This window comes from Lissotriton vulgaris, chromosome 10, assembly GCF_964263255.1.
Source record: "Lissotriton vulgaris chromosome 10, aLisVul1.2, whole genome shotgun sequence".
NCBI lineage: Eukaryota > Metazoa > Chordata > Amphibia > Caudata > Salamandridae > Lissotriton > Lissotriton vulgaris.
In genome coordinates this window covers 185,847,461-185,871,640 of record NC_141698.1, presented here as the reverse complement: position 1 = coordinate 185,871,640, position 24,180 = coordinate 185,847,461, and the positions used below count along the sequence as shown (strand labels likewise).

The following is a 24,180-nucleotide window of genomic DNA, read 5'->3' as shown; positions in this document are numbered from 1 at the left end:
TGTCTGCCTGGCGCAGATCTCCCGCCTCCTGTCCACCTGACAGTGCGCAAAGATCCCCCAGCACAGAAGTGGCGCCACCCGGGTCCCCCCAAGAAGATCTAGCCCAACTGGCTAGTCTCTGGTCCACTGGTGCATCCACTGGGAAACTCATCCCCCAATCACTCCTCACTTCGGACTTCTGTGCCCTCCCAACTGGAGCGACACTGCCGGACACTGGAACCCCTGGAGCTCTAGTTACAGATGCTCCAGGTTCCCTAGACACTAGGAGATCCTCCTCAAGTGTACTAACAGGACAGCCTAGGTCGCCAACCTGGTGTTCCCTCAAGAAACCACCCAGGTTCTGAGATAGGGCTTCGGGCCTCTGGGGACTCTCAGCCTCCCACTGACTCCTGCTCCACTGAGCCAGGTAGTCAGCCCCTCCACCCCTCTCACTATACTGGGACCTAGCTGGGCTACACTGAGCCTCTTCTACCACGCTGGGCTGGAAGCTACCTGTACCACTATTGTTGGACTCACTCTCCAATGACTCTACAGAACCTCTGGCACTCTCCCAGCGCTCTGCTTCTTCTGCAAGGGTGTCCGGATCAGTCAACCCACATTCCAACAGGTGTAGGCGCAACTCTGGCAAACAACTACTAAGCACCTGCTCTCTTAGAACCAGATCAAATAGTTTGTCAAACTCAGATTCCATGTGAACCTCTAACCATTCAGCCAGTGCACCTTGACATTCATCCACAAACTCCCCCCAAGACTGGTGAGACAGTTTCCTACTGCCCCTGAATCTCAACCTATACTCCTCCTCTGGGGAAACAGGTACCATACTCTGGGAACTGGGACTTCCTGCACTGAGATTCAAATAGCTGCCACCACTGGACCCAACCCTCCCTGGGGGATCCAGAAAATTATGACTGCGGTCAGGGGATAACCTACACTCTAGGGCTATCTTCTCCCTGGCCAAGGCCCTCTCAGCATCTGCAGTCCGCTCATTCACACCCAGCTGCGCCATCTCTCTGGCATGCTCTAACCTGAGCTTCTCCATGGCCAGCTGGTGCTCCCTCTCTTCTCTCCTATCCACCCACTCCTCTGGGGACAGGGAAAGGGATGGGGTGCTACATCTGACACTGGACCCAGCAAGGGACTCCCTATCTATGGGGTCCTCGCTCTCTGCTGGCGCCCAGCCACTGTCAAACTCACTCTCCACATCAGACTCTTCAGGGCTCCCCTCAGACCCACCACCCTCATGGTGTGCGGTCCGGGCCCTCTCCCTCTCACCTCTCACAGGATCATGTTATCCCTAAGCTTGGACTGGGTGTCTGACTCACTCACTGGGATGTCTCTCTCCTCACAAAACCGTACCAACTCATGCACACTGTACTTAAACAGGCCACACAGGTTAAAAGGAGATTCCATCTTGACAGGATGATCACAGACACATGCAACACAAGGGACCTAGCAATCTGAAGTAAAAGTACACAATTCCAAAACTTCCACACTCCTTAAAAAAGAACTCACTCATGCGTCCAGGGAAACACACCATTCATCCACGCACACCCTCCCCTCGGATCGGTAAGGCAGTTTCTACCACCCCTGACTTCTCAACCTGACCACATGTGGCACAGGTACCAAACTCTGGAAGCAGGGCGGGGGACAAATGTACTGAACACAATTATCAAATGACACTCTTCAGGAGAAGCAATAATGGAACTTAACCAAAAACACAATAATCCCCAAAAATGTGGTCATCTAAAATGCAGAGCTTTGTAGTGGCCAGCTGCTACTGTGGTACAACGCAAACACAAATTCTTATCCTCACCGCTTGCCGCCAATGTTGGAGACGGGACCCTGGCCAGCCAAGACTCGCGTCGAGGTCAGTCAGGGATCGCCAGTTCTAGGTGTCAGGGCAAGGGAGTCACACGCCAAGGCAACCCCCACTCGCCCTCTAGGTAACGTGGCGCGAGCAGTCAGGGCTAAACTTGGAGGCGATGTAAGTTAAGCATTTGCGCCCGCACCCCAGCAACAACAACCAAGGCCCACCACAAAGGAAAACTCCACACAAGGTTATATAAAAAATAGCCTTTGTATTCCAATAAACATACATTAGATAAAACACACACTTTACATTGTGCCAGAGGCACGGGCAGAATTTACAAGGGGAATTATATGTACAAGGGACAGGGCCACATGGACCACTGTCAGGGTATGCACTTTTAGAAATGACACTTTTTAGAAATAGCACTTTTTAGATCATAGAATTATTACTGTAGCACAAAAATAACATACAACCAGTCACTACTGGTACCAGGTGAGCACCACCTATGCAACCCTCACTATCTTAGGAGATTACACTAGGGAACCTGGGCTCTGCTAGCACCACCTGTACTAGCAAGAAGAAAACCACCTAAGTATTGCTATACCTGTAGGGGTCTAAGGAAGGAAACACATGATGAATAATCTACCCATTCAGAGGTGTAAGCAAAAACACACAGTTGCGCAAAACTCAGATAAGTCACCACCTGTGACAGTCCCTAGGCCAACTGGCCTCTCTAGGGCTAGGACGCCCTGTGTCCCGAAGTCAGGGGGCCTAAACGTGGCAGTTGCCCACAAAGTGCTGGGCAACTGGTGCAGGGAAAGTTAGCGCAACGTTGGAGCCCTGTGGGCTCAAGAACCACCACTGTGGCACTGCGGAGCCTCGCTGGGCTCCTGGACAAGAAATGCCGCCCTGAGCCTCTCTCAGGCTCTTTAACTCGAAATAGGCACTCGAGCCTCTCAGGGCTCGCAAAGCAAAAGGCAGGCTGGAGCCTCTCTGGGCTCAAGAACGAGGAAATGGCACCCTCAAAGCCTCGCAGGCTCGGCTTTCCAGAACAACTGTGCCCCAGAGCCTCTCAGGGCTCTCAAAACGACTATGGGCACAAGAGCCTCTCGGGGCCCAATGAACAATGGCCACGTTGGAGTCCCTCTCGGGGGACTCGGAGCAAGGACAAATGCACCCCAGAGCCTCGCAGGCTCGGCTTTCCAGAACAACTGTGCCCCAGAGCCTCTCAGGGCTCTCAAAACGACTATGGGCACAAGAGCCTCTCGGGCCCAATGAACAATGGCCACGTTGGAGTCTCTCTCGGGGGACTCGGAGCAAGGACAAATGCACCCCAGAGCCTCACAGGCTCACGAACAAAGAACTGCCCTCGAGCCTCTCAGGGCTCGTGAAGTAAGGAAATGCCCCCAGAGATCGTGGGAGCGGCCTCCGTCAACCGGAGACACAGCGCAGCACTCACCGGGACTCTGGGGGGCGGGGCTCCTCCTCGGCTCCGTCTGCTGGCTGGGCGCTCTCGACGGAGACTCCAGGCTCTCCCTCTTTCAGGCCGGTCACCGCGGGGCTCTCCCTGGGGCCGCGGCAGTAAAGGGAGTCCTCTTCTCGTTCTCCCCGGGGCTCTCCCTTCCCATGGGAGCCCCGGCAGGCAGCTTCCGGCTTCCTCACTCTCCAGGCAGGTCCCGGGCCGGCAGCCGATCAGAGCGCGGCCCGGGGAACTCCGTCAGCTTCCTGGTGTCCCGCTCGTCCCTACACAGCTTGCCTGACTTCCGGGTCAGACCTCGGGGGCCGCCAATGGCCGCGCAGCTATGGAGGTGTGGAGGCGGGACTTCCGGGTCGCCGTAGGCAGAGCGGCGGCCCGAGGAAAGCTTCTTTTTGTAGTGGCAATCCGGGGGCAATGCCGGGTGGGCACCGGCCTCCAATTAACATCCAAAGCGAGGTGGCACTCGCTCGAAGGCGGCAATGTCCCTGGCAGGGTGGGCACCTGCCAGAGGACTCGAAAATCGGCAATAAGCGGCAAATAAGCGGGGTGAGCTCCCGCACCGCAAATGAACAAAACAGGGGGATCCCCACGCCGGGGAATCCCTCGAGGGCAGCAATTAAGCGGCCAAACGCCGGGTGGGCACCGGCAGAGAGATACAGCGCTCCCAAGCGCTGTAAGCCAAATAAAAGCGCTTCCAGGCGCTAGGGCAGGAAATGAGGCACTTCCAAGTGCTAGGAGGCAATTCCAGCGCTCCCAGCGCTATAGGACAGCACAAGTCCAGAGAAAGTACTTCAGCAAGGCAGGGGGGCAAGGCTGGGCCCAGAGCCAGCTCACTGGGTCTCCAGGCAGGGAGACAGTCCAAGTGGCGGTCCTCTGGCCCAGCAGCAGCACCCCCCTCAGGATCCTGGAAGAGAACAACTTCAGTGGGGACACAGCCCCTTCTTATACTGTAAATCCTTTGTTTAAGGGTGCAGGGTGGGGGAGAAACCAGTCGCAGCTGGTTCTGGAGCACTCTTGATGGCCCAACCACCCATTTCTTTCACTGGGGAGGCTAGGGTCGTTAGACACACCACAGGGGGGCGGAGCCAGCATTGTGTGGGGAAAACCCAGCCCATCCAGGACACAAGTACACTCCTCCCACACATCACTCATGCTAATCTCCCCCTCACCACCGGGCAGACCCATCCAGACTTCCTGGAGCCTGGCATGCCAGCCAGCTCCAGCCAATCACGCTCCAGCACCCTCACTGCACACATATCTCAATGTCCAGAAGTAGCACTTCCCTTCTAGACACATACATGCCGCATACACCATCTTGCAGCATTCACTCTCACGAGTTTACACATACTAAATTCGAGCCTGCACTCCCCACGCATCAGGAACTACCAGGGACACACACATTCCCCATGCATTCCTATGGGAGGGCAGGCCAGCCATACTACACGCACGCACTTTCACTCTGGGACCCAGGGAAAAGTGCACAGAGACCCAAAAATCACTAACACAGGGTCACAAATAAAAGCAAAAAGATTAGGGGGGAACCAGCCCTAAGGGCCAAGTCCAACAGGTTGTGTGTTGGGGGTTGTGTGTTGGGGGTTGTGTGTGTGGGGTTGTGTGGTTGTGTGTGGTTGTGTGGGTTTGTGTGGTTTTGTGGGTTTGTGTGGGTGGTGTGTGTGTGTGGGGTTGTTTTGTGGGTTTGTGTGGGTGGTGTGTGTGTGTGGGGTTGTGTGTGGGGCAGTTGTGGGTGTGTGGGACTGTGGGTGTGTGGGGTTGTGTGCGTGGGGAGGTTGTGTGTGGGGTGTGTGTGTGGGGGTGTGTGGGTGTTTGTATGGGTGTGTGTGTGGGGGGATGTGTGTGTGGGGGGTTATGTGTGTATGGGGTTGTGTGTGTGTGTGTGGATGTGTGTGTAGATGTGTGTGTGGAAGGGGGGTTTGTGTGGTTGGGTGTGTGCTTGTGTGGTTGTGTGTGGTTGTGGGTGTGTGGGGTTGTATGGTTGTGTGTGTGGGTGTGTGGTTGTGTGGGGGTTATGTGTGGAGGGGTTCTGTGTGTATGGGGTTGTGACTATGTGGGGGGGTTGTGTGTGTAGGGGGGTTGTGTGGGTGTGTGTGGGAGTGGGTGTGTGGAGGGTTGTGTGGTTGTGTGTGTGGGGGTTATGTGAGTGGGGTTGTGTGTGTGAGTGGGGTTGTGTGTGTGGGGGGGTTGTGTGTGCAGGGTTGTGTGGGGGGGTTGTGTGTGTGGGGTTGTGTGTGTGTTTGGGGTTGTGTGTGGGGTTTGTGTGAGTGTGGGGTTGTGTGTGTGTGTGGGGTTGTGTGTGTGGGGGGGTGTTGTGTGCGGGGGGTTGTGTATGGGGTTGTTGTGTGTGTGGGGGGTGGGGTTGTATGTGGGGGGTTGTGGGTGTGTTTGTGTGGTTGTGGGGTTGTGTGTGTTTGGAGTTGTGTGTGTGGGGTTGCGTGTGTGTGGGGTGGGTTGTGTGTGGGGGTTGTGTGGTGTGTGGGGTTGTGTGTGTGGGGGGGGGGTTGTGTGTGTGGGGTTGTATGTGGGGTTGTGTGTTTGTGGGGCTGTGTGTGGGGCTGTGTGTGGGGTCATGTGGGTTTGTGGGTCTGTATGTGTGGGTTATGTGTGTGGGGTTTTGTGTGAGGTTGTGTGTGTGTTTTTGGTTGTGTGTGTGGTTGTGTGTGTGGATGTGTGTGTGGTAGTGTTTGTGGTAGTGTGTGTGGTTGTGTGTGTGGTTGTGTGTGTATTTGGGGTTGTGTGTGCGTGAGGGGCTGTTTGTGTGGGGTTGTGTGTGGGGTTTTAGGTGTGGGTGTGGGATTGTGTGTGGGGTTGTGTGTGGGGGGTTATGTGTGTATGGGGCTGTGTGTGTGTGGGGGGGGGGGGGGGGTTGTGTGGTTGGGTGTGGGGGGTTGTGTGGTTGGGTGTGTGGTTGTGTGAATATGTGTGGTTGTGTGTGTGGTTGTGCAGAGGGATTCTGTGTGGGGCGTTGTGTGTGTGAGGGGTTGTGTGTGCGGGTTGTATGTGTGGGGTTGTGAGTGTGTGGGGGTTGTATGGGGGTGTGTGTGTGTGGGCTTGTGTATGTGTGGGCTTGTGTGTGGGGGGTTTGTGTATGTGTGTGGGGTTGTGTAGATGGGGATGTGTGTGTGGGGGGGATTGTGTGTGTGGGGATGTGTGTGTGGGGGTTATGTGAATGGGGTTGTGTGTGTGGGGGTTTGTGTGTGGGGGTTATGTGAATGGAGATGTGTGTGTGGGGATTGTGTGTGTGGGGATGTGTGTGTTTATGGGGTTCTATGTGGGTGTGTGTGTCGTTGTGTATAGTTGTGTGTGGTTGTTTGTGTGGGGGTGGTTGTGTGTGTGGGGGTGGGGTGGAGTTGTGTGTGGGGGGTTGTGAGTGTGTTTGTGTGGTTGTGTGTGTGTGGGTATGTGTGTGGTTGTGTGTGTGGGGGTTGTGTGGGGGTTGTGTGTTTGTGGGGTTGTGTTTTGTGGTGTGGTTGTGTGTGGGGGGTTGTGTATGTGTGGTTGGGGTAGTGTGTGGGGGGTTGTGCTGTATGGTGTTGTTTGTGTGGGGTTGTGTAGTTGTGTGGAGTGTTGTGTGTGTGTGGGGTTGTGTGTGTGTGGTTGTGTGTGTGGGGGGTTGTGTTTGGGGTTTGTGTGTGTGGGGTTGTGTGTGTGGGGTTGTGTGTTTGGGGTGGTTGTGTGTGGGGGTTGTGTGTGGGGGGTTGTGTGTGTGTAGGGCTGTGTGTGGGTGTTGGACTTGGCCCGCAGGGCAGGTTCACCCCTAGACTTTTTGCCTTATTTGTGACCCTGTGTTAGTGATTTTTGGGTCTCTGCGCACTTTCCCCTGGGTCCCAGAGTGAAAGTGCGTGCGTGTAGCATGGCTGGCCTGCCCTCCCATAGGAATGCATGGGGAATGTGTGTGTCCCTGGTAGTTCCTGATGCGTGGGGAGTGCAGGCTCGAGTTTGGTATGCTTAAACTCGTGAGAGTGAATGCTGCAAGATGGTGTCTGCGGCATGTGTGTGTCTAGTTGGGAAGTGCTACTTCTGGACATTGAGATATGTGTGCAGTGAGGGTGCTGGAGCGTGATTGGCTGGAGCTGGCTGGCATGCCAGGCTCCAGGAAGTCTGGATGGGTCTGCCCGGTGGTGAGTGGGAGATTAGCATGAGTGATGTGTGGGAGGAGTGTACCTGTGTCCTGGATGGGCTGGGTTTTCCCCCACACAATGCTGGCTCCGCCCCCCTGTGGTGTGACTGATGTCCCTAGACCTGCCAGTGAAAGAAAGGGGTGGTTGGGCCATCAAGGGTACTCAAGAACCAGCTGCGACTGGTTCCGCCCCCACCCTGCACCTTCAGACAAAGGAATGTACTGTATAAAAATGGGGCTGTGTGCCCACAGAAGTTGTTCTTCCCTGATCCTACTCGAGGGGCTGCTGCTGCTGGGGCCAGGAGGAACCGCCACTTGGACTGCCTCCCTGCCTGGAGGGCCAGTGAGCTGGCCCCTGGCCCAGCCTTGCCCCCCTGCCTGCCTAGGAGGACTTTTGCTGGACTCCTGGGCTTCCAAGCGCCTGGAAGCGCTTGATTTCTCCTGCAGCGCTGAGAGCGCTTGTTCCGTGCCCCTGGCGCCTGAGAGCGCTTTATTTTGCTTCGCCGGTGCCCACCCGGCATCTGGCCCGTTTTGGTGGTGGATTTGCGGGCCCGATCGAGTGCCCACCTCGATTTATTGTATTTTAAAAAGAGCCGGTGCCCACCCGGCATTTGCCCCGTACATTGCTGCAAAATCGCCGCCCGGCCCGCGACCAGGAAGTCAGGCAGGCCGGGGGCGGGACTGCGGGACATCACGTGACCTTCCCCGGGCCGCGCTCTGATTGGCTGCCGGCCCGGGACAGGAAGGAGGAAGCCAGAAGCTGCCGGGAGCCGACCCCGGGATCTGGTGAGCAAGGAGAGAGGAGCCGGCGTCTTCCCTTGTCCCCCCCGGGCCCCCAGAGCGAGGGAGGGCCCCGGAGAGAGGGCAGAAGTCTGCAGAGAGCCCCGAGGAGCGGGAGCTCTCGTGAAGCAGCCGGCCGCCGTAGGAGACCCGGTGAGTGGGGACGTCCTGAGGCATTGCTGCTGTTCGAGCCCCAGAGGCTCTTGGGGGCCAGAGCTGCTTTGAGTCCCCAGGAGGGGGACTCCACCAAGGCGGCACACTTGTGTAGAGCCCAGTGAGGCTCTGGACGGGGCATTTCTTTACTTAGAGCCCAGTGGGGTTCAGGGGGCAACGTGCGTGGCAGAGCCCCGAGAGGCTCAAGAGCAGTCTTCTTTCCCCCCCACGCGGCCCCACGTGTGACGAGCCCCGGGAGGCTCGAGAGCGCATCCTTATTCTTGAGCCCAGAGAGGCTCCCCCGCCCAGTGAGGCGACCGTCCTTCGTTCTGCGAGCCCAGAGAGGCTCTGAGGGTGCCATTTGTATTCAGAGCCCAGAGGGGCTGCATTGCTTCGTTTTGAGCCCTGAGAGGCTCAGGGGCATAATTGATATTCAGAGCCCAGTGAGGCTCTTGAGAGACAGTCAGTTTTGCAGAGCCTGTGAGGCTCCCCCATCATGTTGGCCCCACCATTGTGCTACCCAGTTGCCCAGCACTTAGTGGGCAACTGCCACGTTTAGGCCCCCCCTGACATTGGACACAGGGCGTCCTAGCCCCAACAAGGCCAGAGGGCCTAGGGACCGTCACAGGTGGTGACTTACGTGAGTTTGGCGCAATTGTTCATTTTGCTTACACCTCTGAATGTTGATACATCATGTGTTTTATCCTTGCACCCCTATAGGTATTGTGACATGTAGGTGGTTGTTTTCTCCCTAGTACAGGTGGTGCTAGAGAGGTCCTGTTACCAGTGATTACTGGTTGTATGCTCTACTGTTATATTTTTGTGCTACAGTAATTATTTCTAAAAGTGCTGATACCCTTGACAGTGGTCCAAGTGGCCCTGTCCTGTACAAATATCCCTTGTAAATTCCGCCCGTGTCTGTTGGCACCGGGTAATAAGATGTGTGTTTTATCTGATGTATATTTTTATAATACAAAGGCTATTTTTACATAACCTTGTGTGGAGTGTTTCTTTGTGGTGGGCCTTGGGTGTTGTTGCTGGGGTGCGTGCGCAAATACTTAACTTACATCGCCTCCAAGTTTAGCCTTGACTGCTCGCGCCACGTTACCTAGAGGGCGAGTAGGGGTTGCCTTGGTGTGTGACTCCCTTGCCCTGACACTTAGAACTGGCGATCCCTGACTGACCTCGACGCGAGTCTTGGCCGGCCAGGGTCCCGGTTCTAACATTGGCGGCAAGCGGTGAGGATAAGGATTTGTGTTTGCGTTGTACCACAGTAGCAACTGGCCACTACAAAGCTCTGCATTTTTAGATGACCACATTGTTGGGGATTATTGTGTTTTTGGTGAAGTTCCATTATTGCTTCTCCTGAAGAGTGTAATTTGATAATTGTGTTCAGTACATTTGTCCCCCGCCCTGCTTCCAGAGTTTGGTACCTGTGTCACTTGTGGTCAGGTTGAGAAGTCAGGGGTGGTAGAAACTGCCTTACCGATCCGAGGGGAGGGTGTGTGTGGATGAATGGTGTGTTTCCCTGGACGCATGAGTGAGTTCTTTTTTTTTTAAGGAGAGTGTGGAAGTTTTGGAATTGTGTACTTTTACTTCAGATTGCTAGTTCCCTTGTGTTGCACGTGTTTGTGAGCATCCTGTCAAGATGGAATCTCCTTTTAACCTTTGTGGCCTGTTTAAGTACAGTGTGCATGAGTTGGTACGGTTATGTAAGGAGAGAGACATCCCAGTGAGTGAGTCAGACACCCAGTCCAAGCTTAGGGATAACATGATCCTGTGGCAGAAGAGTGACTGGGAGCGTGAGCACAGTGAGAGGGAGAGGGCCCGGACCGCACACCATGAGGGTGGTGGGTCTGAGGGGAGCCCTGAAGAGTCTGATGTGGAGAGTGAGTTTGACAGTGGATGGGCGCCAGCAGAGAGCGAGTACCCCCTAGATAGGGAGTCCCTTGCTGGGTCCAGTGTCAGATGTAGCACCCCATCCCTTTCCCTGTCCCCAGAGGAGTGGGTGGATAGGAGAGAAGAGAGGGAGCACCAGCTGGCCATAGAGAAGCTCAGGTTAGAGCATGCCTGGAAGATGGCGCAGCTGGGTGTGAATGAGCGGATTGCAGAGGCTGAGAGGGCCTTGGCCAGGGAGAAGATAGCCCTAGAGTGTAGGTTATCCCCTGACTGCAGTCATAATTTTCTGGATCCCCCAGGGAGGGTTGAGTCCAGTGGTGGCAGCTATTTGAATCTCAGTGCAGGAAATCCCACTCCCAGTTCCCAGAGTCTGGTACCTGTTTCCCCAGAGGAGGAGTATAGGTTGAGATTCAGGGGCAGTAGGAAACTGTCTCACCAGTCTTGGGGGGAGTTTGTGGATGAATGTCAAGGTGCACTGGCTGAATGGTTAGAGGTTCACATGGAATCTGAGTTTGACAAACTATTTGATCTGGTTCTAAGAGAGCAGGTGCTTAGTAGTTGTTTGCCAGAGTTGCGCCTACACCTGTTGGAATGTGGGTTGACTGATCCGGACACCCTTGCAGAAGAAGCAGAGCGCTGGGAGAGTGCCAGAGGTTCTGTAGAGTCATTGGAGAGTGAGTCCAACTGTAGTGGTATAGGTATCTTCCAGCCCAGCGTGGTGGAAGAGGCTCAGTGTAGCCCAGCTAGGTCCCAGTATAGTGAGAGAGGTGGAGGGGCTGACTACCTGGCTCAGTGGAGCAGGAGTCAGTGGGTGGCTGAGAGCCCCCAGAGGCCCGAAGCCCTGTCTCAGAACCTGGGTGGTTTCTTGAGGGAACACCAGGTTATGGACCTAGGCTGTCCTGTTAGTACACTTGAGGAGGATCTCCTAGTGTCTAGGGAACCTGGAGCGTCTGTAACTAGAGCTCCAGGGGTTCCAGTGTCCGGCAGTGTCGCTCCAGTTGGGAGGGCACGGAAGTCCGAAGTGAGGAGTGATTGGGGGATGAGTTTCCCAGTGGATGCACCAGTGGACCAGAGACTAGCCAGTTGGGCTAGATCTTCTTGGGGGGACCCGGGTGGCGCCACTTCTGTTCTGGGGGATCTTCACGCACTGTCAGGTGGACAGGGGACGGGAGATCTGCGCCAGACAGACAGTTACACGACACATGGGTCACGTGTCAGCCTCAGGGGGATGGAGTGTGAGTCCCCAGAAGTCCTGGAGTGCCAGGCAATTGTTCCACCAAAGGTTTTAGACCGGAGGTTGGATGGCCAGGTTCAGGATCAGCCTGACCTGAAGAGTAGGACGACTGTAACCAGTGTCCTGACCGGTTCTTCTTCCAGAGGAACTTCTCCAGGTGGGAGAGGGCAGACCTCTGGAAGGGGGTGCAGAGGGTGGGAGAGCCCACCTCTGACCCCGGTGCAACCTGAGGGGTTAAACCCTGGGTTGGAGTGGCGTTGTAAGGGTACCCCTCGCAGGAGGAGGAGGAACCCTGGAAGAAGAGGTAAGGGGAGGAGAGCCTTCCCTGAGACTCCTGGTCCGCCTGAGGTTGTAGACCAAAGGCTGGTGAACCAGTGGCAGTCTAGTCCTGTCTTGCAGACAGGGAGAGTGGAGAATGGGTACTATGTGCCAGGGGTTACTACCCCCCGCTCTGCGAATTGGCAAGGACCGGTGGCACCTGGGTGGCCCAGGGCCTGGTCCTGGCCGCGGACAGCTGAGGAGTACCAGTGGGGTAGCCCAGTTGGTCCTTACAGTAGCTTTAGAAGGAACCCTAGGGGTTCAATGTGGCATAGAACAGGAGGGTGTCCCGGCAGTGGCGGGCCTGCGTCCGTGTTCTATCGCCCCAAGCAGGGAAGTCCATCACGGTGGTGATTGTTCTCCCCTGCGTTTTGGCTGGAAGGGGGTTGTGTTGGACTTGGCCCGCAGGGCAGGTTCACCCCTAGACTTTTTGCCTTATTTGTGACCCTGTGTTAGTGATTTTTGGGTCTCTGCGCACTTTCCCCTGGGTCCCAGAGTGAAAGTGCGTGCGTGTAGCATGGCTGGCCTGCCCTCCCATAGGAATGCATGGGGAATGTGTGTGTCCCTGGTAGTTCCTGATGCGTGGGGAGTGCAGGCTCGAGTTTGGTATGCTTAAACTCGTGAGAGTGAATGCTGCAAGATGGTGTCTGCGGCATGTGTGTGTCTAGTTGGGAAGTGCTACTTCTGGACATTGAGATATGTGTGCAGTGAGGGTGCTGGAGCGTGATTGGCTGGAGCTGGCTGGCATGCCAGGCTCCAGGAAGTCTGGATGGGTCTGCCCGGTGGTGAGTGGGAGATTAGCATGAGTGATGTGTGGGAGGAGTGTACCTGTGTCCTGGATGGGCTGGGTTTTCCCCCACACAATGCTGGCTCCGCCCCCCTGTGGTGTGACTGATGTCCCTAGACCTGCCAGTGAAAGAAAGGGGTGGTTGGGCCATCAAGGGTACTCAAGAACCAGCTGCGACTGGTTCCGCCCCCACCCTGCACCTTCAGACAAAGGAATGTACTGTATAAAAATGGGGCTGTGTGCCCACAGAAGTTGTTCTTCCCTGATCCTACTCGAGGGGCTGCTGCTGCTGGGGCCAGGAGGAACCGCCACTTGGACTGCCTCCCTGCCTGGAGGGCCAGTGAGCTGGCCCCTGGCCCAGCCTTGCCCCCCTGCCTGCCTAGGAGGACTTTTGCTGGACTCCTGGGCTTCCAAGCGCCTGGAAGCGCTTGATTTCTCCTGCAGCGCTGAGAGCGCTTGTTCCGTGCCCCTGGCGCCTGAGAGCGCTTTATTTTGCTTCGCCGGTGCCCACCCGGCATCTGGCCCGTTTTGGTGGTGGATTTGCGGGCCCGATCGAGTGCCCACCTCGATTTATTGTATTTTAAAAAGAGCCGGTGCCCACCCGGCATTTGCCCCGTACATTGCTGCAAAATCGCCGCCCGGCCCGCGACCAGGAAGTCAGGCAGGCCGGGGGCGGGACTGCGGGACATCACGTGACCTTCCCCGGGCCGCGCTCTGATTGGCTGCCGGCCCGGGACAGGAAGGAGGAAGCCAGAAGCTGCCGGGAGCCGACCCCGGGATCTGGTGAGCAAGGAGAGAGGAGCCGGCGTCTTCCCTTGTCCCCCCCGGGCCCCCAGAGCGAGGGAGGGCCCCGGAGAGAGGGCAGAAGTCTGCAGAGAGCCCCGAGGAGCGGGAGCTCTCGTGAAGCAGCCGGCCGCCGTAGGAGACCCGGTGAGTGGGGACGTCCTGAGGCATTGCTGCTGTTCGAGCCCCAGAGGCTCTTGGGGGCCAGAGCTGCTTTGAGTCCCCAGGAGGGGGACTCCACCAAGGCGGCACACTTGTGTAGAGCCCAGTGAGGCTCTGGACGGGGCATTTCTTTACTTAGAGCCCAGTGGGGTTCAGGGGGCAACGTGCGTGGCAGAGCCCCGAGAGGCTCAAGAGCAGTCTTCTTTCCCCCCCACGCGGCCCCACGTGTGACGAGCCCCGGGAGGCTCGAGAGCGCATCCTTATTCTTGAGCCCAGAGAGGCTCCCCCGCCCAGTGAGGCGACCGTCCTTCGTTCTGCGAGCCCAGAGAGGCTCTGAGGGTGCCATTTGTATTCAGAGCCCAGAGGGGCTGCATTGCTTCGTTTTGAGCCCTGAGAGGCTCAGGGGCATAATTGATATTCAGAGCCCAGTGAGGCTCTTGAGAGACAGTCAGTTTTGCAGAGCCTGTGAGGCTCCCCCATCATGTTGGCCCCACCATTGTGCTACCCAGTTGCCCAGCACTTAGTGGGCAACTGCCACGTTTAGGCCCCCCCTGACATTGGACACAGGGCGTCCTAGCCCCAACAAGGCCAGAGGGCCTAGGGACCGTCACAGGTGGTGACTTACGTGAGTTTGGCGCAATTGTTCATTTTGCTTACACCTCTGAATGTTGATACATCATGTGTTTTATCCTTGCACCCCTATAGGTATTGTGACATGTAGGTGGTTGTTTTCTCCCTAGTACAGGTGGTGCTAGAGAGGTCCTGTTACCAGTGATTACTGGTTGTATGCTCTACTGTTATATTTTTGTGCTACAGTAATTATTTCTAAAAGTGCTGATACCCTTGACAGTGGTCCAAGTGGCCCTGTCCTGTACAAATATCCCTTGTAAATTCCGCCCGTGTCTGTTGGCACCGGGTAATAAGATGTGTGTTTTATCTGATGTATATTTTTATAATACAAAGGCTATTTTTACATAACCTTGTGTGGAGTGTTTCTTTGTGGTGGGCCTTGGGTGTTGTTGCTGGGGTGCGTGCGCAAATACTTAACTTACATCGCCTCCAAGTTTAGCCTTGACTGCTCGCGCCACGTTACCTAGAGGGCGAGTAGGGGTTGCCTTGGTGTGTGACTCCCTTGCCCTGACACTTAGAACTGGCGATCCCTGACTGACCTCGACGCGAGTCTTGGCCGGCCAGGGTCCCGGTTCTAACAGTGGGGTTGTGTGTGTATGTGGGGTTGTGTGTGTGTGGTTGTGTAGGGGGTTGTGTGTATGGTTGTGTGGGATTGTGTGTGGTTGTGTGTGTGTTTGTGTGTTTGTGTTGCTCTGTGTGTAGGGGGGTTGTGTGTGGGGGTTTGTGTGTGGGGGGTTGTGTGTGGTTGTGTGGGGCTGTGTGTGTGGTTGTGTGTGTAGGTGTGTGTGGGGGGGGGGTTGTGTGTGGGGTGTTGTGTGTGTGGTTGTGTGTGTTTGTGTGTGGGGTTGTGTGTGTGGGGGGGGTTGTGTGTGTGTGTGGTGGTGCATGTGGGGTTGTGTGTGTGGGGGTTGTGTGTGGGGTTGTGTGTGTGTGTGGGGTTGTGTGTGTGAGGTTGTGTGTGTGGGGTTGTGTGGGGGTTGTGTATATGGGGGTTGTGTGTGTGGGGTTGTGTGGGTGGTTGTGTGTGTGGAGTTGTTTGTGGTTGTGTGTGTGGTTGTGTGTTTTTTGGGTGTGGGGTTGTTTGTATGGGGTTGTGTGGTTGTGTGTGTGGTTGTGTGTGTTTGTGGGGTTGGGTGTGGTTGTGTGGGGTTGTATGGTTGCGTGGGGTTGTGTGTGTGGTTGTGTGTGTGGGGTTGGTTGTGGGGGGTTGTCTGTGAGAGGGTTGTGTGTGGATGGTTGTGTGTGTGGGGGGTTGTGTGTGTGGGGGATTGTGTGTGTGAGTTGTGTGTGGGTGGGTGTGTGGGTGTGTGGGGTTGTGTTTGTGTGGGGTGGTAAATGTGGGGTTGTGTGTTGGGGGTTGTGTGTGTGTGGGCTGTGTGTGTGGGATTGTGTGGTTGTGTGTGGCTGTGTGGGTTTGTGTGGTTTTGTGGGTTTGTGTGTGTTGTGTGTGTGGGGGGTTGTGTGTGTTGGGGGTTGTGTGTGGGGGGTTGTGTGAGGGTGATGTGTGTGGGGTTGTGTGTGGGGGGGTTGTGTGTGTGTGGGACTGTGGGTGTGTGGGGTTGTGTGGGTGTGGGGAGGTTGTGTGTTGGGTGTGTGTGTGCGGGTGTGTGGGTGTTTGTATGGGTGTGTGTGTGGGGGGATGTGTGTGTGGGGGGTTATGTGTGTATGGGGTTGTGTGTGTCTGGATGTTTGTGTAGATGTGTGTGTGGAGGGGGGGTTTGTGTGGTTGGGTGTGTGCTTGTGTGGTTGTGTGTGGTTGTGGGTGTGTGGGGTTGTATGGTTGTGTGTGTGGGTGTGTGGTTGTGCGGGGGGATTGTGTGTGGGGGGTTGTGTGTGGGGGGTTCTGTTTGTGTGGGGTTGTAACTATGTGGGGGGGTTGTGTGTGTAGGGGGTTGTGTGTGTGTGTGTGTGTGGTGTGTGAAGGGTTGTCTGGTTGTGTGTGGGGGTTATGTGAGTGGGGTTGTATGTGTTTGTGGGGTTGTGTGTGTGGGGGGGTTCTGTGTGCGGGGATGTGTGGGGGCGTTGTGTGTGTGTGTGGGGTTGTGTGTGTTTGGGGTTGTTTGTGTGTGGGGTTTGTGTGTGTCTGGTTGTTTGCGTGGGGTTGTGTGGGGGTGGGGTTGTGTGGGGGTGTTATGTGTGTGGGGGTGTGTGGGGGGTTGTGTGTGGGGGGGTGTTGAGTGTGGGGGGTGTGGTGTTGTTTGTGTGGTTGTGGGGTTGTGTGTGTTTGGGGTTGTGCGTGTGGGGTTGCGTGTGTGTGGGGTGGGTTGTGTGTGGGAGTTGTGTGGTGTGTGGGGTTGTGTGTGTGTGGGGGGGGGTTGTGTGTGTGGGGTTGTATGTGTGGGGTTGTGAGTGTGTGGGGGTTGTATGGGTGTGTGTGTTGTGTGTGGGGGTTATGTGAATGGGGTTGTGTGTGTGTGGGGTTGTTTGTATGGGGTTGTGTGGTTGTGTGTGTGGTTTTGTGTGTTTGTGTGTGGGGTTGAGTGTGTGGGGGGTTGTGTGTGTGGGGGTGCATGTGGGGTTGTGTGTGGGGTTGTGTGTGTGCGTGGGGTTGTGTGTGTGAGGTTGTGTGGGGTTGTGTGTATGGGGGTTGTGTGTGTGGGTGGGGTTGTGTGGGTGGTTGTGTGTGTGGGGTTGTTTGTGGTTGTGTGTGTGGTTGTGTGTTTTTTGGGTGTGGGATTGTTTGTGTGGGGTTGTGTGTGTGGTTGTGTGTGTTTGTGGGGTTGTGTGTGGTTGTGTGGGGTTGTATGGTTGTGTGGGGTTGTGTGTGTGGGGTTGGGTGTGGGGGGTTGTCTGTGAGGGGCTTGTGTGTGGATGGTTGTGTGTGGGGGGTTGTGTGTGTGGGGGATTGTGTGTGTGAGGAGTTGTGTGTGGGTGGGTGTGGGGTTGTGTGGGCTGTGTTTGTGTGGGGTGGTGTATGTGGGCTTTTGTGTTGGAGTTGTGTGTGTGTGTGGTTGTGTGTGTGGATGTGTATGTGGTAGTGTGTGTGTGTGGTTGTGTGTGTGAGGGGGGTTGTGTTTGTGTGTGAGTGGGGGGTTGTGTGTCTGTGGGGTTGTGTGTGGGGTTGTATGTGTGGGTGTGGGGTTGTGTGTGGGGTTGTGTGTGTGGGGTTGTAAGTGTGGGGGGTTGTATGTGTGGGGGTTGTGTGTGGGGGTGGGGTTGTGTGTGTGGGGGGTTTCTATGTGGGGGTTTGTGTGGGGGTGTTTGTGTGTGGGGGGTGTGTGTGGTTGTGTGTGTGGAGTTTGTGTTTGCATGTGTGGGGTTGTGTGTGTGGGGGGTTGTGTGTGGGTGTGTGGGGTATTATGTGTGGGGTTGTGTGTTTAGGAGGTTGTGTGTGTGGGTTTGTGTGTGTGTGGGGGGTTGAGTGTGTGTGTGGGAGTTGTGTGGGGTGGTGTGTGGTTGTGTGTGGTGTGTGGAGTTGTGTGTGGGGTTGTGTGTGGGGGGTTTGTGTGTGTGGTTGTGTTTGGGGTTGTGTGTGTGTGGGGTTGAATGTGGGGTTGTGTGGTAATGTGTGTGTGTGGTTGTGACTGTGTGGTTATGTGTGTGATTGTGTGAGTGTGTGTGTGTGGGGTTGTGTGTGTGTCGGGGCGGTTGTGTGTGTGGGGTTGTATGTGTGGGTGTGGGGTTCTTTGTGTGTGTGTGGTTGTGCATGTGGGGGATTGTGTGTGGGGGGGGTTGTGTGTGTGGGGGGGGTTGTGTGTGTGGGTGGGGTTGTGTGTGTGGGGTGTTTGTGTGTGGGGGTTGTGTGTGGGGGGTGTGTGTGTGGGGTGTGTGGGTGTTTGTATGGGTGTGTGTGGGGGGGGGATGTGTGTGAGGGGGGTTATGTGTGTATGGGGTTGTGTGTGTGTGGATGTGTGTGTGTAGATATGTGTGTGGAGGGGGTTTGTGTGGTTGGGTGTGTGCTTGTGTGGTTGTGTGTGGCTGTTTGGGGTTGTATGGTTGTGTGTGTGGGTGTGTGGGTGTGTGGGGGATTGTATCTGGGGGGTTGTGTGTGGGGGGGTTCTGTATGTGTGGGGTTGTGACTATGTGGGGGGGTTGTGTGTGTAGGGGGGATTGTGTGGGTGTGTGTGGGTGTGGGTGTGGGTGTGGAGGGTTGTATGTGTGTGTGGGGTTGTGTGTGTGTGGGTTATGTGAGTGGAGTTGTGTGTGTGAGTGGGGTTGTGTGTGTGGGGGGGTTGTGTGTGCAGGGTTGTGTGGGGGGGGGTTATGTGTGTGTGTGGGGTTGTGTGTGTGTTTGAGGTTGTGTGTGGGGTTTGTGTGTGTGTGGGGTTATGTGTGTGTGTATGGTTATGTGTGTGGGGGGTGTTGTGTGTGTGGGGGTGTGTGGGGGGTTGTGTGTGGGGGCGTTGTGTGTGTGGGGGGTGTGGGGCTGTGTGTTCGGGGTTGTGGGTGTGTTTGTGTGGTTGTGGGGTTGTGTGTGTTTGGGGTTGTGTGTGTGGGGTGTGTGTGTGGGGTGAGTTGTGTGTGGGGGTTGTGTTGTGTGTGCGGTTGTGTGTGTGTGGGGGGGGTTGTGTGTGTGGGGTTGTATGTGGGGTTGTGTGTTTGTGGGGCTGTGTGTGGGGTTCTGTGTGGGGTTGTGTGTGTTTGAGGGTTTGTGTGTGTGGGTTATTTGTGTGGGGTTTGGTGTGAGGTTGTGTGTGTGTGTTTGGTTGTGGGTGTGGTTGTGTGTGTGTGTGGATGTGTGTGTGGTAGTGTGTGTGGTTGTGTGTGTGTTTGGGGTTGTGTGTGCGTGAGGGGCTGTGTGTGTGGGGTTGTGTGTGGGGTTTTAGGTGTGGGTGTGGGGTTGTGTGTGTGGGGGGGTTGTGTGTGAGAGGGGGTTAGTGTGTGTGTGGGTTTTGTGTGTATGGGGTTGTGTGTGTGGGTGTGTGTGAGAAGGGTTTGTGTGGTTGGGTGTGTGGCTGTGTGTGGTTGTGTGTGGGGGGTTGTGTGGTTGTGTGTGAGGTTGTGTGAATATGTGTGGTTGTGTGTGTGTGGTTGTGCAGGGGGATTCTGTGTGGGGCGTTGTGTGTGTGAGGGGTTGTGTGTGCGGGGTTGTATGTGTGGGGTTGTGAGTGTGTGGGGGTTGTATGGGGGTGTGTGTGTGGGCTTGTGTATGTGTGAGCTTGCGTGTGGGGGTTTGTGTATGTGTGTGGGGTTGTGTAGATGGGGATGTGTGTGTGTGGGGGGGGATGTGTGTGTGGGGATGTGTTGTGTGGGGGTTTGTGTGTGGGGGGTTATGTGAATGGGGTTGTGTGTGTGTGGGGTTGTGTAGATGGGGATGTGTGTGTGGGGGGATTGTGTGTGTGGGGATGTGTGTGTGTGTGGGGTTGTGTGTGGGTGTGTGTGTCGTTGTGCATGGTTGTGTGGGGTTGTTTGTGTGGGGTGGTTGTGTGTGTGGGGGTAGGGGTGGAGTTGTGTGTGGGGGGTTGTGAGTGTGTTTGTGTGGTTGTGTGGGTATGTGTATGGTTGTGTGTGGGGGGTTGTGTGGGGGGTTGTGTATTAGTGGGGTTGTGTTTTGTGGTGTGGTTGTGTATGGGGTTTGTGCATGTGCGGTTGGGGTTGTGTGTGGGGGGTTGTGCTGTATGGTGTTGTATGTGTGGTGTTGTGTGGTTGTGTGTCAGGTTGTGTGGAGTGTTGTGTGTGTGGGGTTGTGTGTGTGTGATTGTGTGTGTGGGGGGTTGTGTTTGGGGTTTGCGTGTGTGGGGTTGTGTGTTTGGGGGGGTTGTGTGTGTGGGGTTGTGTTTGGGGGGTTGTGTGTGGGGGGGTTTTGTGTGGGGGGGTTGTGTGTGTGGGGTTGTGTGTGTATGTGGGGTTGTGTGTGTATGTGGGGTTGTGTGTGTGGTTGTGTGTAGGGGGTTGTGTGTATGGTTGTGTGGGATTGTGTGTGGTTGTGTGTTTGTGTGTTTGTGTTGCTGTGTGTGGGGGGGGTTGTGTGTGGTTGTGTGGGGTTATGTGTGGTTGTGTGTGGGCGGGTTGTGTGTGGGGGTGTTGTGTGTGGTTGTGTGTTTGTGTGTGGGGCTGTGTGTGTGTGGGGGGGTTCTGTGTGTGTGGGGGGGTGCATGTGGGGTTGTGTGTTTGGGGGTTGTGTGTGGGGTTGTGTGTGTGTGTGGGGTTGTGTGTGTGAGGTTGTGTGTGTGGGGTTGTGTGGGGGTTGTGTGTATGGGGGGTTGTGTGTGGGGTTGTGTGGGTGGGTTTTTGTGGGTGGTTGTATGTGTGGGGTTGTTTGTGGTTGTGTGTTTGGTCAGGTGTTTTTTGGGTGTGGGGTTGTTTGTGTGAGGTTGTGTGGTTGTGTGTGTGGTTCTGTGTGTGTGTGTGGGGTTGAGTGTGGTTGTGTGGGGTTGTATGGTTGTGTGGGGTTGTGTGTGTGGTTGTGTGTGTGGGGTGGGGTGTGGGGGGTTGTGTTTGTGGGTGTGTGTGTGGGGGGGTTTGTGTGGTTGGGTGTGTGGCTGTGTGTGGTTGTGTGTGGGGGGTTGTGTGGTTGTGTGTGAGGTTGTGTGAATATGTGTGGTTGTGTGTGTGTGTGTGCAGGGGGATTCTGTGTGGGGCATTGTGTGTGTGAGGGGTTGTGTGTGCGGGGTTGTATGTGTGGGGTTGTGAGTGTGTGGGGGTTGTATGGGGGTGTGTGTGTGGGCTTGTGTATGTGTGAGCTTGTGTGTGGGACTTTGTGTATGTGTGTGGGGTTGTGTAGATGGGGATGTGTGTGTGTGTGTGGGGATGTGTGTGTGGGGATGTGTTGTGTGGGGGTTTGTGTGTGGGGGTTATGTGAATGGGGTTGTGTGTGTGTGGGGTTGTGTGTGTGGGGTTGTGTAGATGGGGATGTGTGTGTGTGGGGATTGTGTGTGTGTGGGGATGTGTGTGTGTGTGGGGTTGTGTGTGGGTGTGTGTGTCATTGTGTATGGTTGTGTGGGGTTGTTTGTGTGGGGTGGTTGTGTGTGTGGGGGTTGGGGTGGTTGTGTGTGTGGGGGTTGTGAGTGTTTTTGTGTGGTTGTGTGTGTGGGTATGTGTGTGGTTGTGTGTGGGGGGGTGTGTGGGGGGTTGTGTGTTAGTGGGGTTGTGTTTTGTGGTGTGGTTGTGTATGGGGGGTTATGCATGTGCAGTTGGGGTTGTGTGTGGGGGGTTGTGCTGTATGGTGTATGTGTGGTGTTGTGTGGTTGTGTGTCAGGTTGTGTGGAGTGTTGTGTGTGGGGTTGTGTGTGTGTGGTTGTGTGTGTGGGGGGTTGTGTTTGGGGTTTGTGTGTGTGGGGTTGTGTGTGTGGGGTTGTGTTTGGGGGGTTGTGTGTGGGGGGGTTTTGTGTGGGGGGGTTGTGTGTGTGGGGTTGTGTGTGTATGTGGGGTTGTGTGTGTATGTGGGGTTGTGTGTGTGGTTGTGTGTAGGGGGTTGTGTGTATGGTTGTGTGGGATTGTGTGTGGTTGTGTGTTTGTGTTGCTGTGTGTGTGGGGGGTTGTGTGTGGTTGTGTGGGGTTATGTGTGGTTGTGTGTGGGGGGGTTGTGTGTGGGGGTCTTGTGTGTGTGGTTGTGTGTTTGTGTGTGGGGCTGTGTGTGTGGGGGGGGTTCTGTGTGTGTGGGGGGCGGGGTGCATGTGGGGTTGTGTGTTTGGGGGTTGTGTGTGGGGTTGTGTGTGTGTGTGGGGTTGTGTGTGTGGGGTTGTGTGTGTGGGGTTGTGTGGGGGTTGTGTGTATGGGGGGTTGTGTGTGGGGTTGTGTGGGTGGGTTTTTGTGGGTGGTTGTATGTGTGGGGTTGTTTGTGGTTGTATGTTTGGTTGGGTGTTTTTTGGGTGTGGGGTTGTTTGTGTGAGGTTGTGAGGTTGTGTGTGTGGTTCTGTGTGTGTGTGGGGTTGAGTGTGGTTGTGTGGGGTTGTATGGTTGTGTGGGGTTGTGTGTGTGGTTGTGTGTGGGGTGGGGTGTGGGGGGTTGTCTGTGAGGGGGTTGTGTGTGGATGGTTGTGTGTGTGGGGGGTTGTGTGTGTGGGGGGATTGTGTGTGTGAGGAGTTGTGTGTGGGTGTATGTGGGGTTGTGTGGGTGTGTGGGGTTGTGTTTTTGTGGGGTGGTGTTTGTGGGGTTGTGTGTTGGGGGTTGTGTGCATGTGGGTTGTGTGTGTGGGGTTGTGTGTGGTTGTGTGGTTTTGTGTGTGTTGTGTGTGTGGGGGGTTTGTGTGTTGGGGGGTTGTGTGTGGGGGGTTGTGTGAGGGTGATGTGTGTGGGGTTTTTTGGGTGTGTGGGACTGTGGGTGTGTGGGGTTGTGTGTGTGGGGAGGTTGTGTGTGGGGTGTGTGTGTGGGGGTGTGTGTATGGGTGTGTGGGGGGGGATGTGTGTGTAGGGGGTTATGTGTGTATGGGGTTGTGTGTGTGTGTGTGGATGTGTGTGTAGATGTGTGTGTGGAAGGGGGGTTTGTGTGGTTGGGTGTGTGCTTGTGTGGTTGTGTGTGGTTGTGGGTGTGTGGGGTTGTATGGTTGTGTGTGTGGGTGTGTGGTTGTGTGGGGGTTATGTGTGGAGGGGTTCTGTGTGTATGGGGTTGTGACTATGTGGGGGGGTTGTGTGTGTAGGGGGGTTGTGTGGGTGTGTGTGGGAGTGGGTGTGTGGAGGGTTGTGTGGTTGTGTGTGTGGGGGTTATGTGAGTGGGGTTGTGTGTGTGAGTGGGGTTGTGTGTGCAGGGTTGTGTGGGGGGGTTGTGTGTGTGGGGTTGTGTGTGTGTTTGGGGTTGTGTGTGGGGTTTGTGTGAGTGTGGGGTTGTGTGTGTGTGGGGGGTTGTGTGTGTGGGGGGGTGTTGTGTGCGGGGGGTTGTGTATGGGGTTGTTGTGTGTGTGGGGGGTGGGGTTGTATGTGGGGGGTTGTGGGTGTGTTTGTGTGGTTGTGGGGTTGTGTGTGTTTGGAGTTGTGTGTGTGGGGTTGCGTGTGTGTGGGGTGGGTTGTGTGTGGGGGTTGTGTGGTGTGTGGGGTTGTGTGTGTGTGGGGGGGGTTGTGTGTGTGGGGTTGTATGTGGGGTTGTGTGTTTGTGGGGCTGTGTGTGGGGCTGTGTGTGGGGTCGTGTGGGTTTGTGGGTCTGTATGTGTGGGTTATGTGTGTGGGGTTTTGTGTGAGGTTGTGTGTGTGTTTTTGGTTGTGTGTGTGGTGTGTGTGGATGTGTGTGTGGTAGTGTTTGTGGTAGTGTGTGTGGTTGTGTGTGTATTTGGGGTTGTGTGTGCGTGAGGGGCTGTGTGTGTGGGGTTGTGTGTGGGGTTTTAGGTGTGGGTGTGGGATTGTGTGTGGGGTTGTGTGTGGGGGGTTATGTGTGTATGGGGCTGTGTGTGTGTGTGGGGGGGGTTGTGTGGTTGGGTGTGGGGGGTTGTGTGGTTGGGTGTGTGGTTGTGTGAATATGTGTGGTTGTGTGTGTGGTTGTGCAGAGGGATTCTGTGTGGGGCGTTGTGTGTGTGAGGGGTTGTGTGTGCGGGTTGTATGTGTGGGGTTGTGAGTGTGTGGGGGTTGTATGGGGGTGTGTGTGTGTGGGCTTGTGTATGTGTGGGCTTGTGTGTGGGGGGTTTGTGTATGTGTGTGGGGTTGTGTAGATGGGGATGTGTGTGTGGGGGGATTGTGTGTGTTGGGATGTGTGTGTGGGGGTTATGTGAATGGGGTTGTGTGTGTGGGGGTTTGTGTGTGGGGGTTATGTGAATGGAGATGTGTGTGTGGGGATTGTGTGTGTGGGGATGTGTGTGTTTATGGGGTTCTATGTGGGTGTGTGTGTCGTTGTGTATAGTTGTGTGTGGTTGTTTGTGTGGGGGTGGTTGTGTGTGTGGGGGTGGGGTGGAGTTGTGTGTGGGGGGTTGTGAGTGTGTTTGTGTGGTTGTGTGTGTGTGGGTATGTGTGTGGTTGTGTGTGTGGGGGTTGTGTGGGGGTTGTGTGTTTGTGGGGTTGTGTTTTGTGGTGTGGTTGTGTGTGGGGGGTTGTGTATGTGTGGTTGGGGTAGTGTGTGGGGGGTTGTGCTGTATGGTGTTGTTTGTGTGGGGTTGTGTAGTTGTGTGTCAGGTTGTGTGGAGTGTTGTGTGTGTGTGGGGTTGTGTGTG

At 55.7% G+C, this 24,180-nt stretch overlaps 1 protein-coding gene across 1 annotated transcript in view; it reads left to right on the top strand.

The window, feature by feature from the left end:
• Positions 1-24,180, top strand: part of LOC147684952 (uncharacterized) — a 188,828-nt gene that overhangs the window by 67,005 nt on the left and 97,643 nt on the right. The window contains exon 2 of the mRNA XM_086939742.1: positions 13,333-13,523. Within this exon, the coding sequence (XP_086795868.1) occupies positions 13,333-13,523 (191 nt within the window). The remainder of the gene's footprint in view (positions 1-13,332; positions 13,524-24,180) is intronic.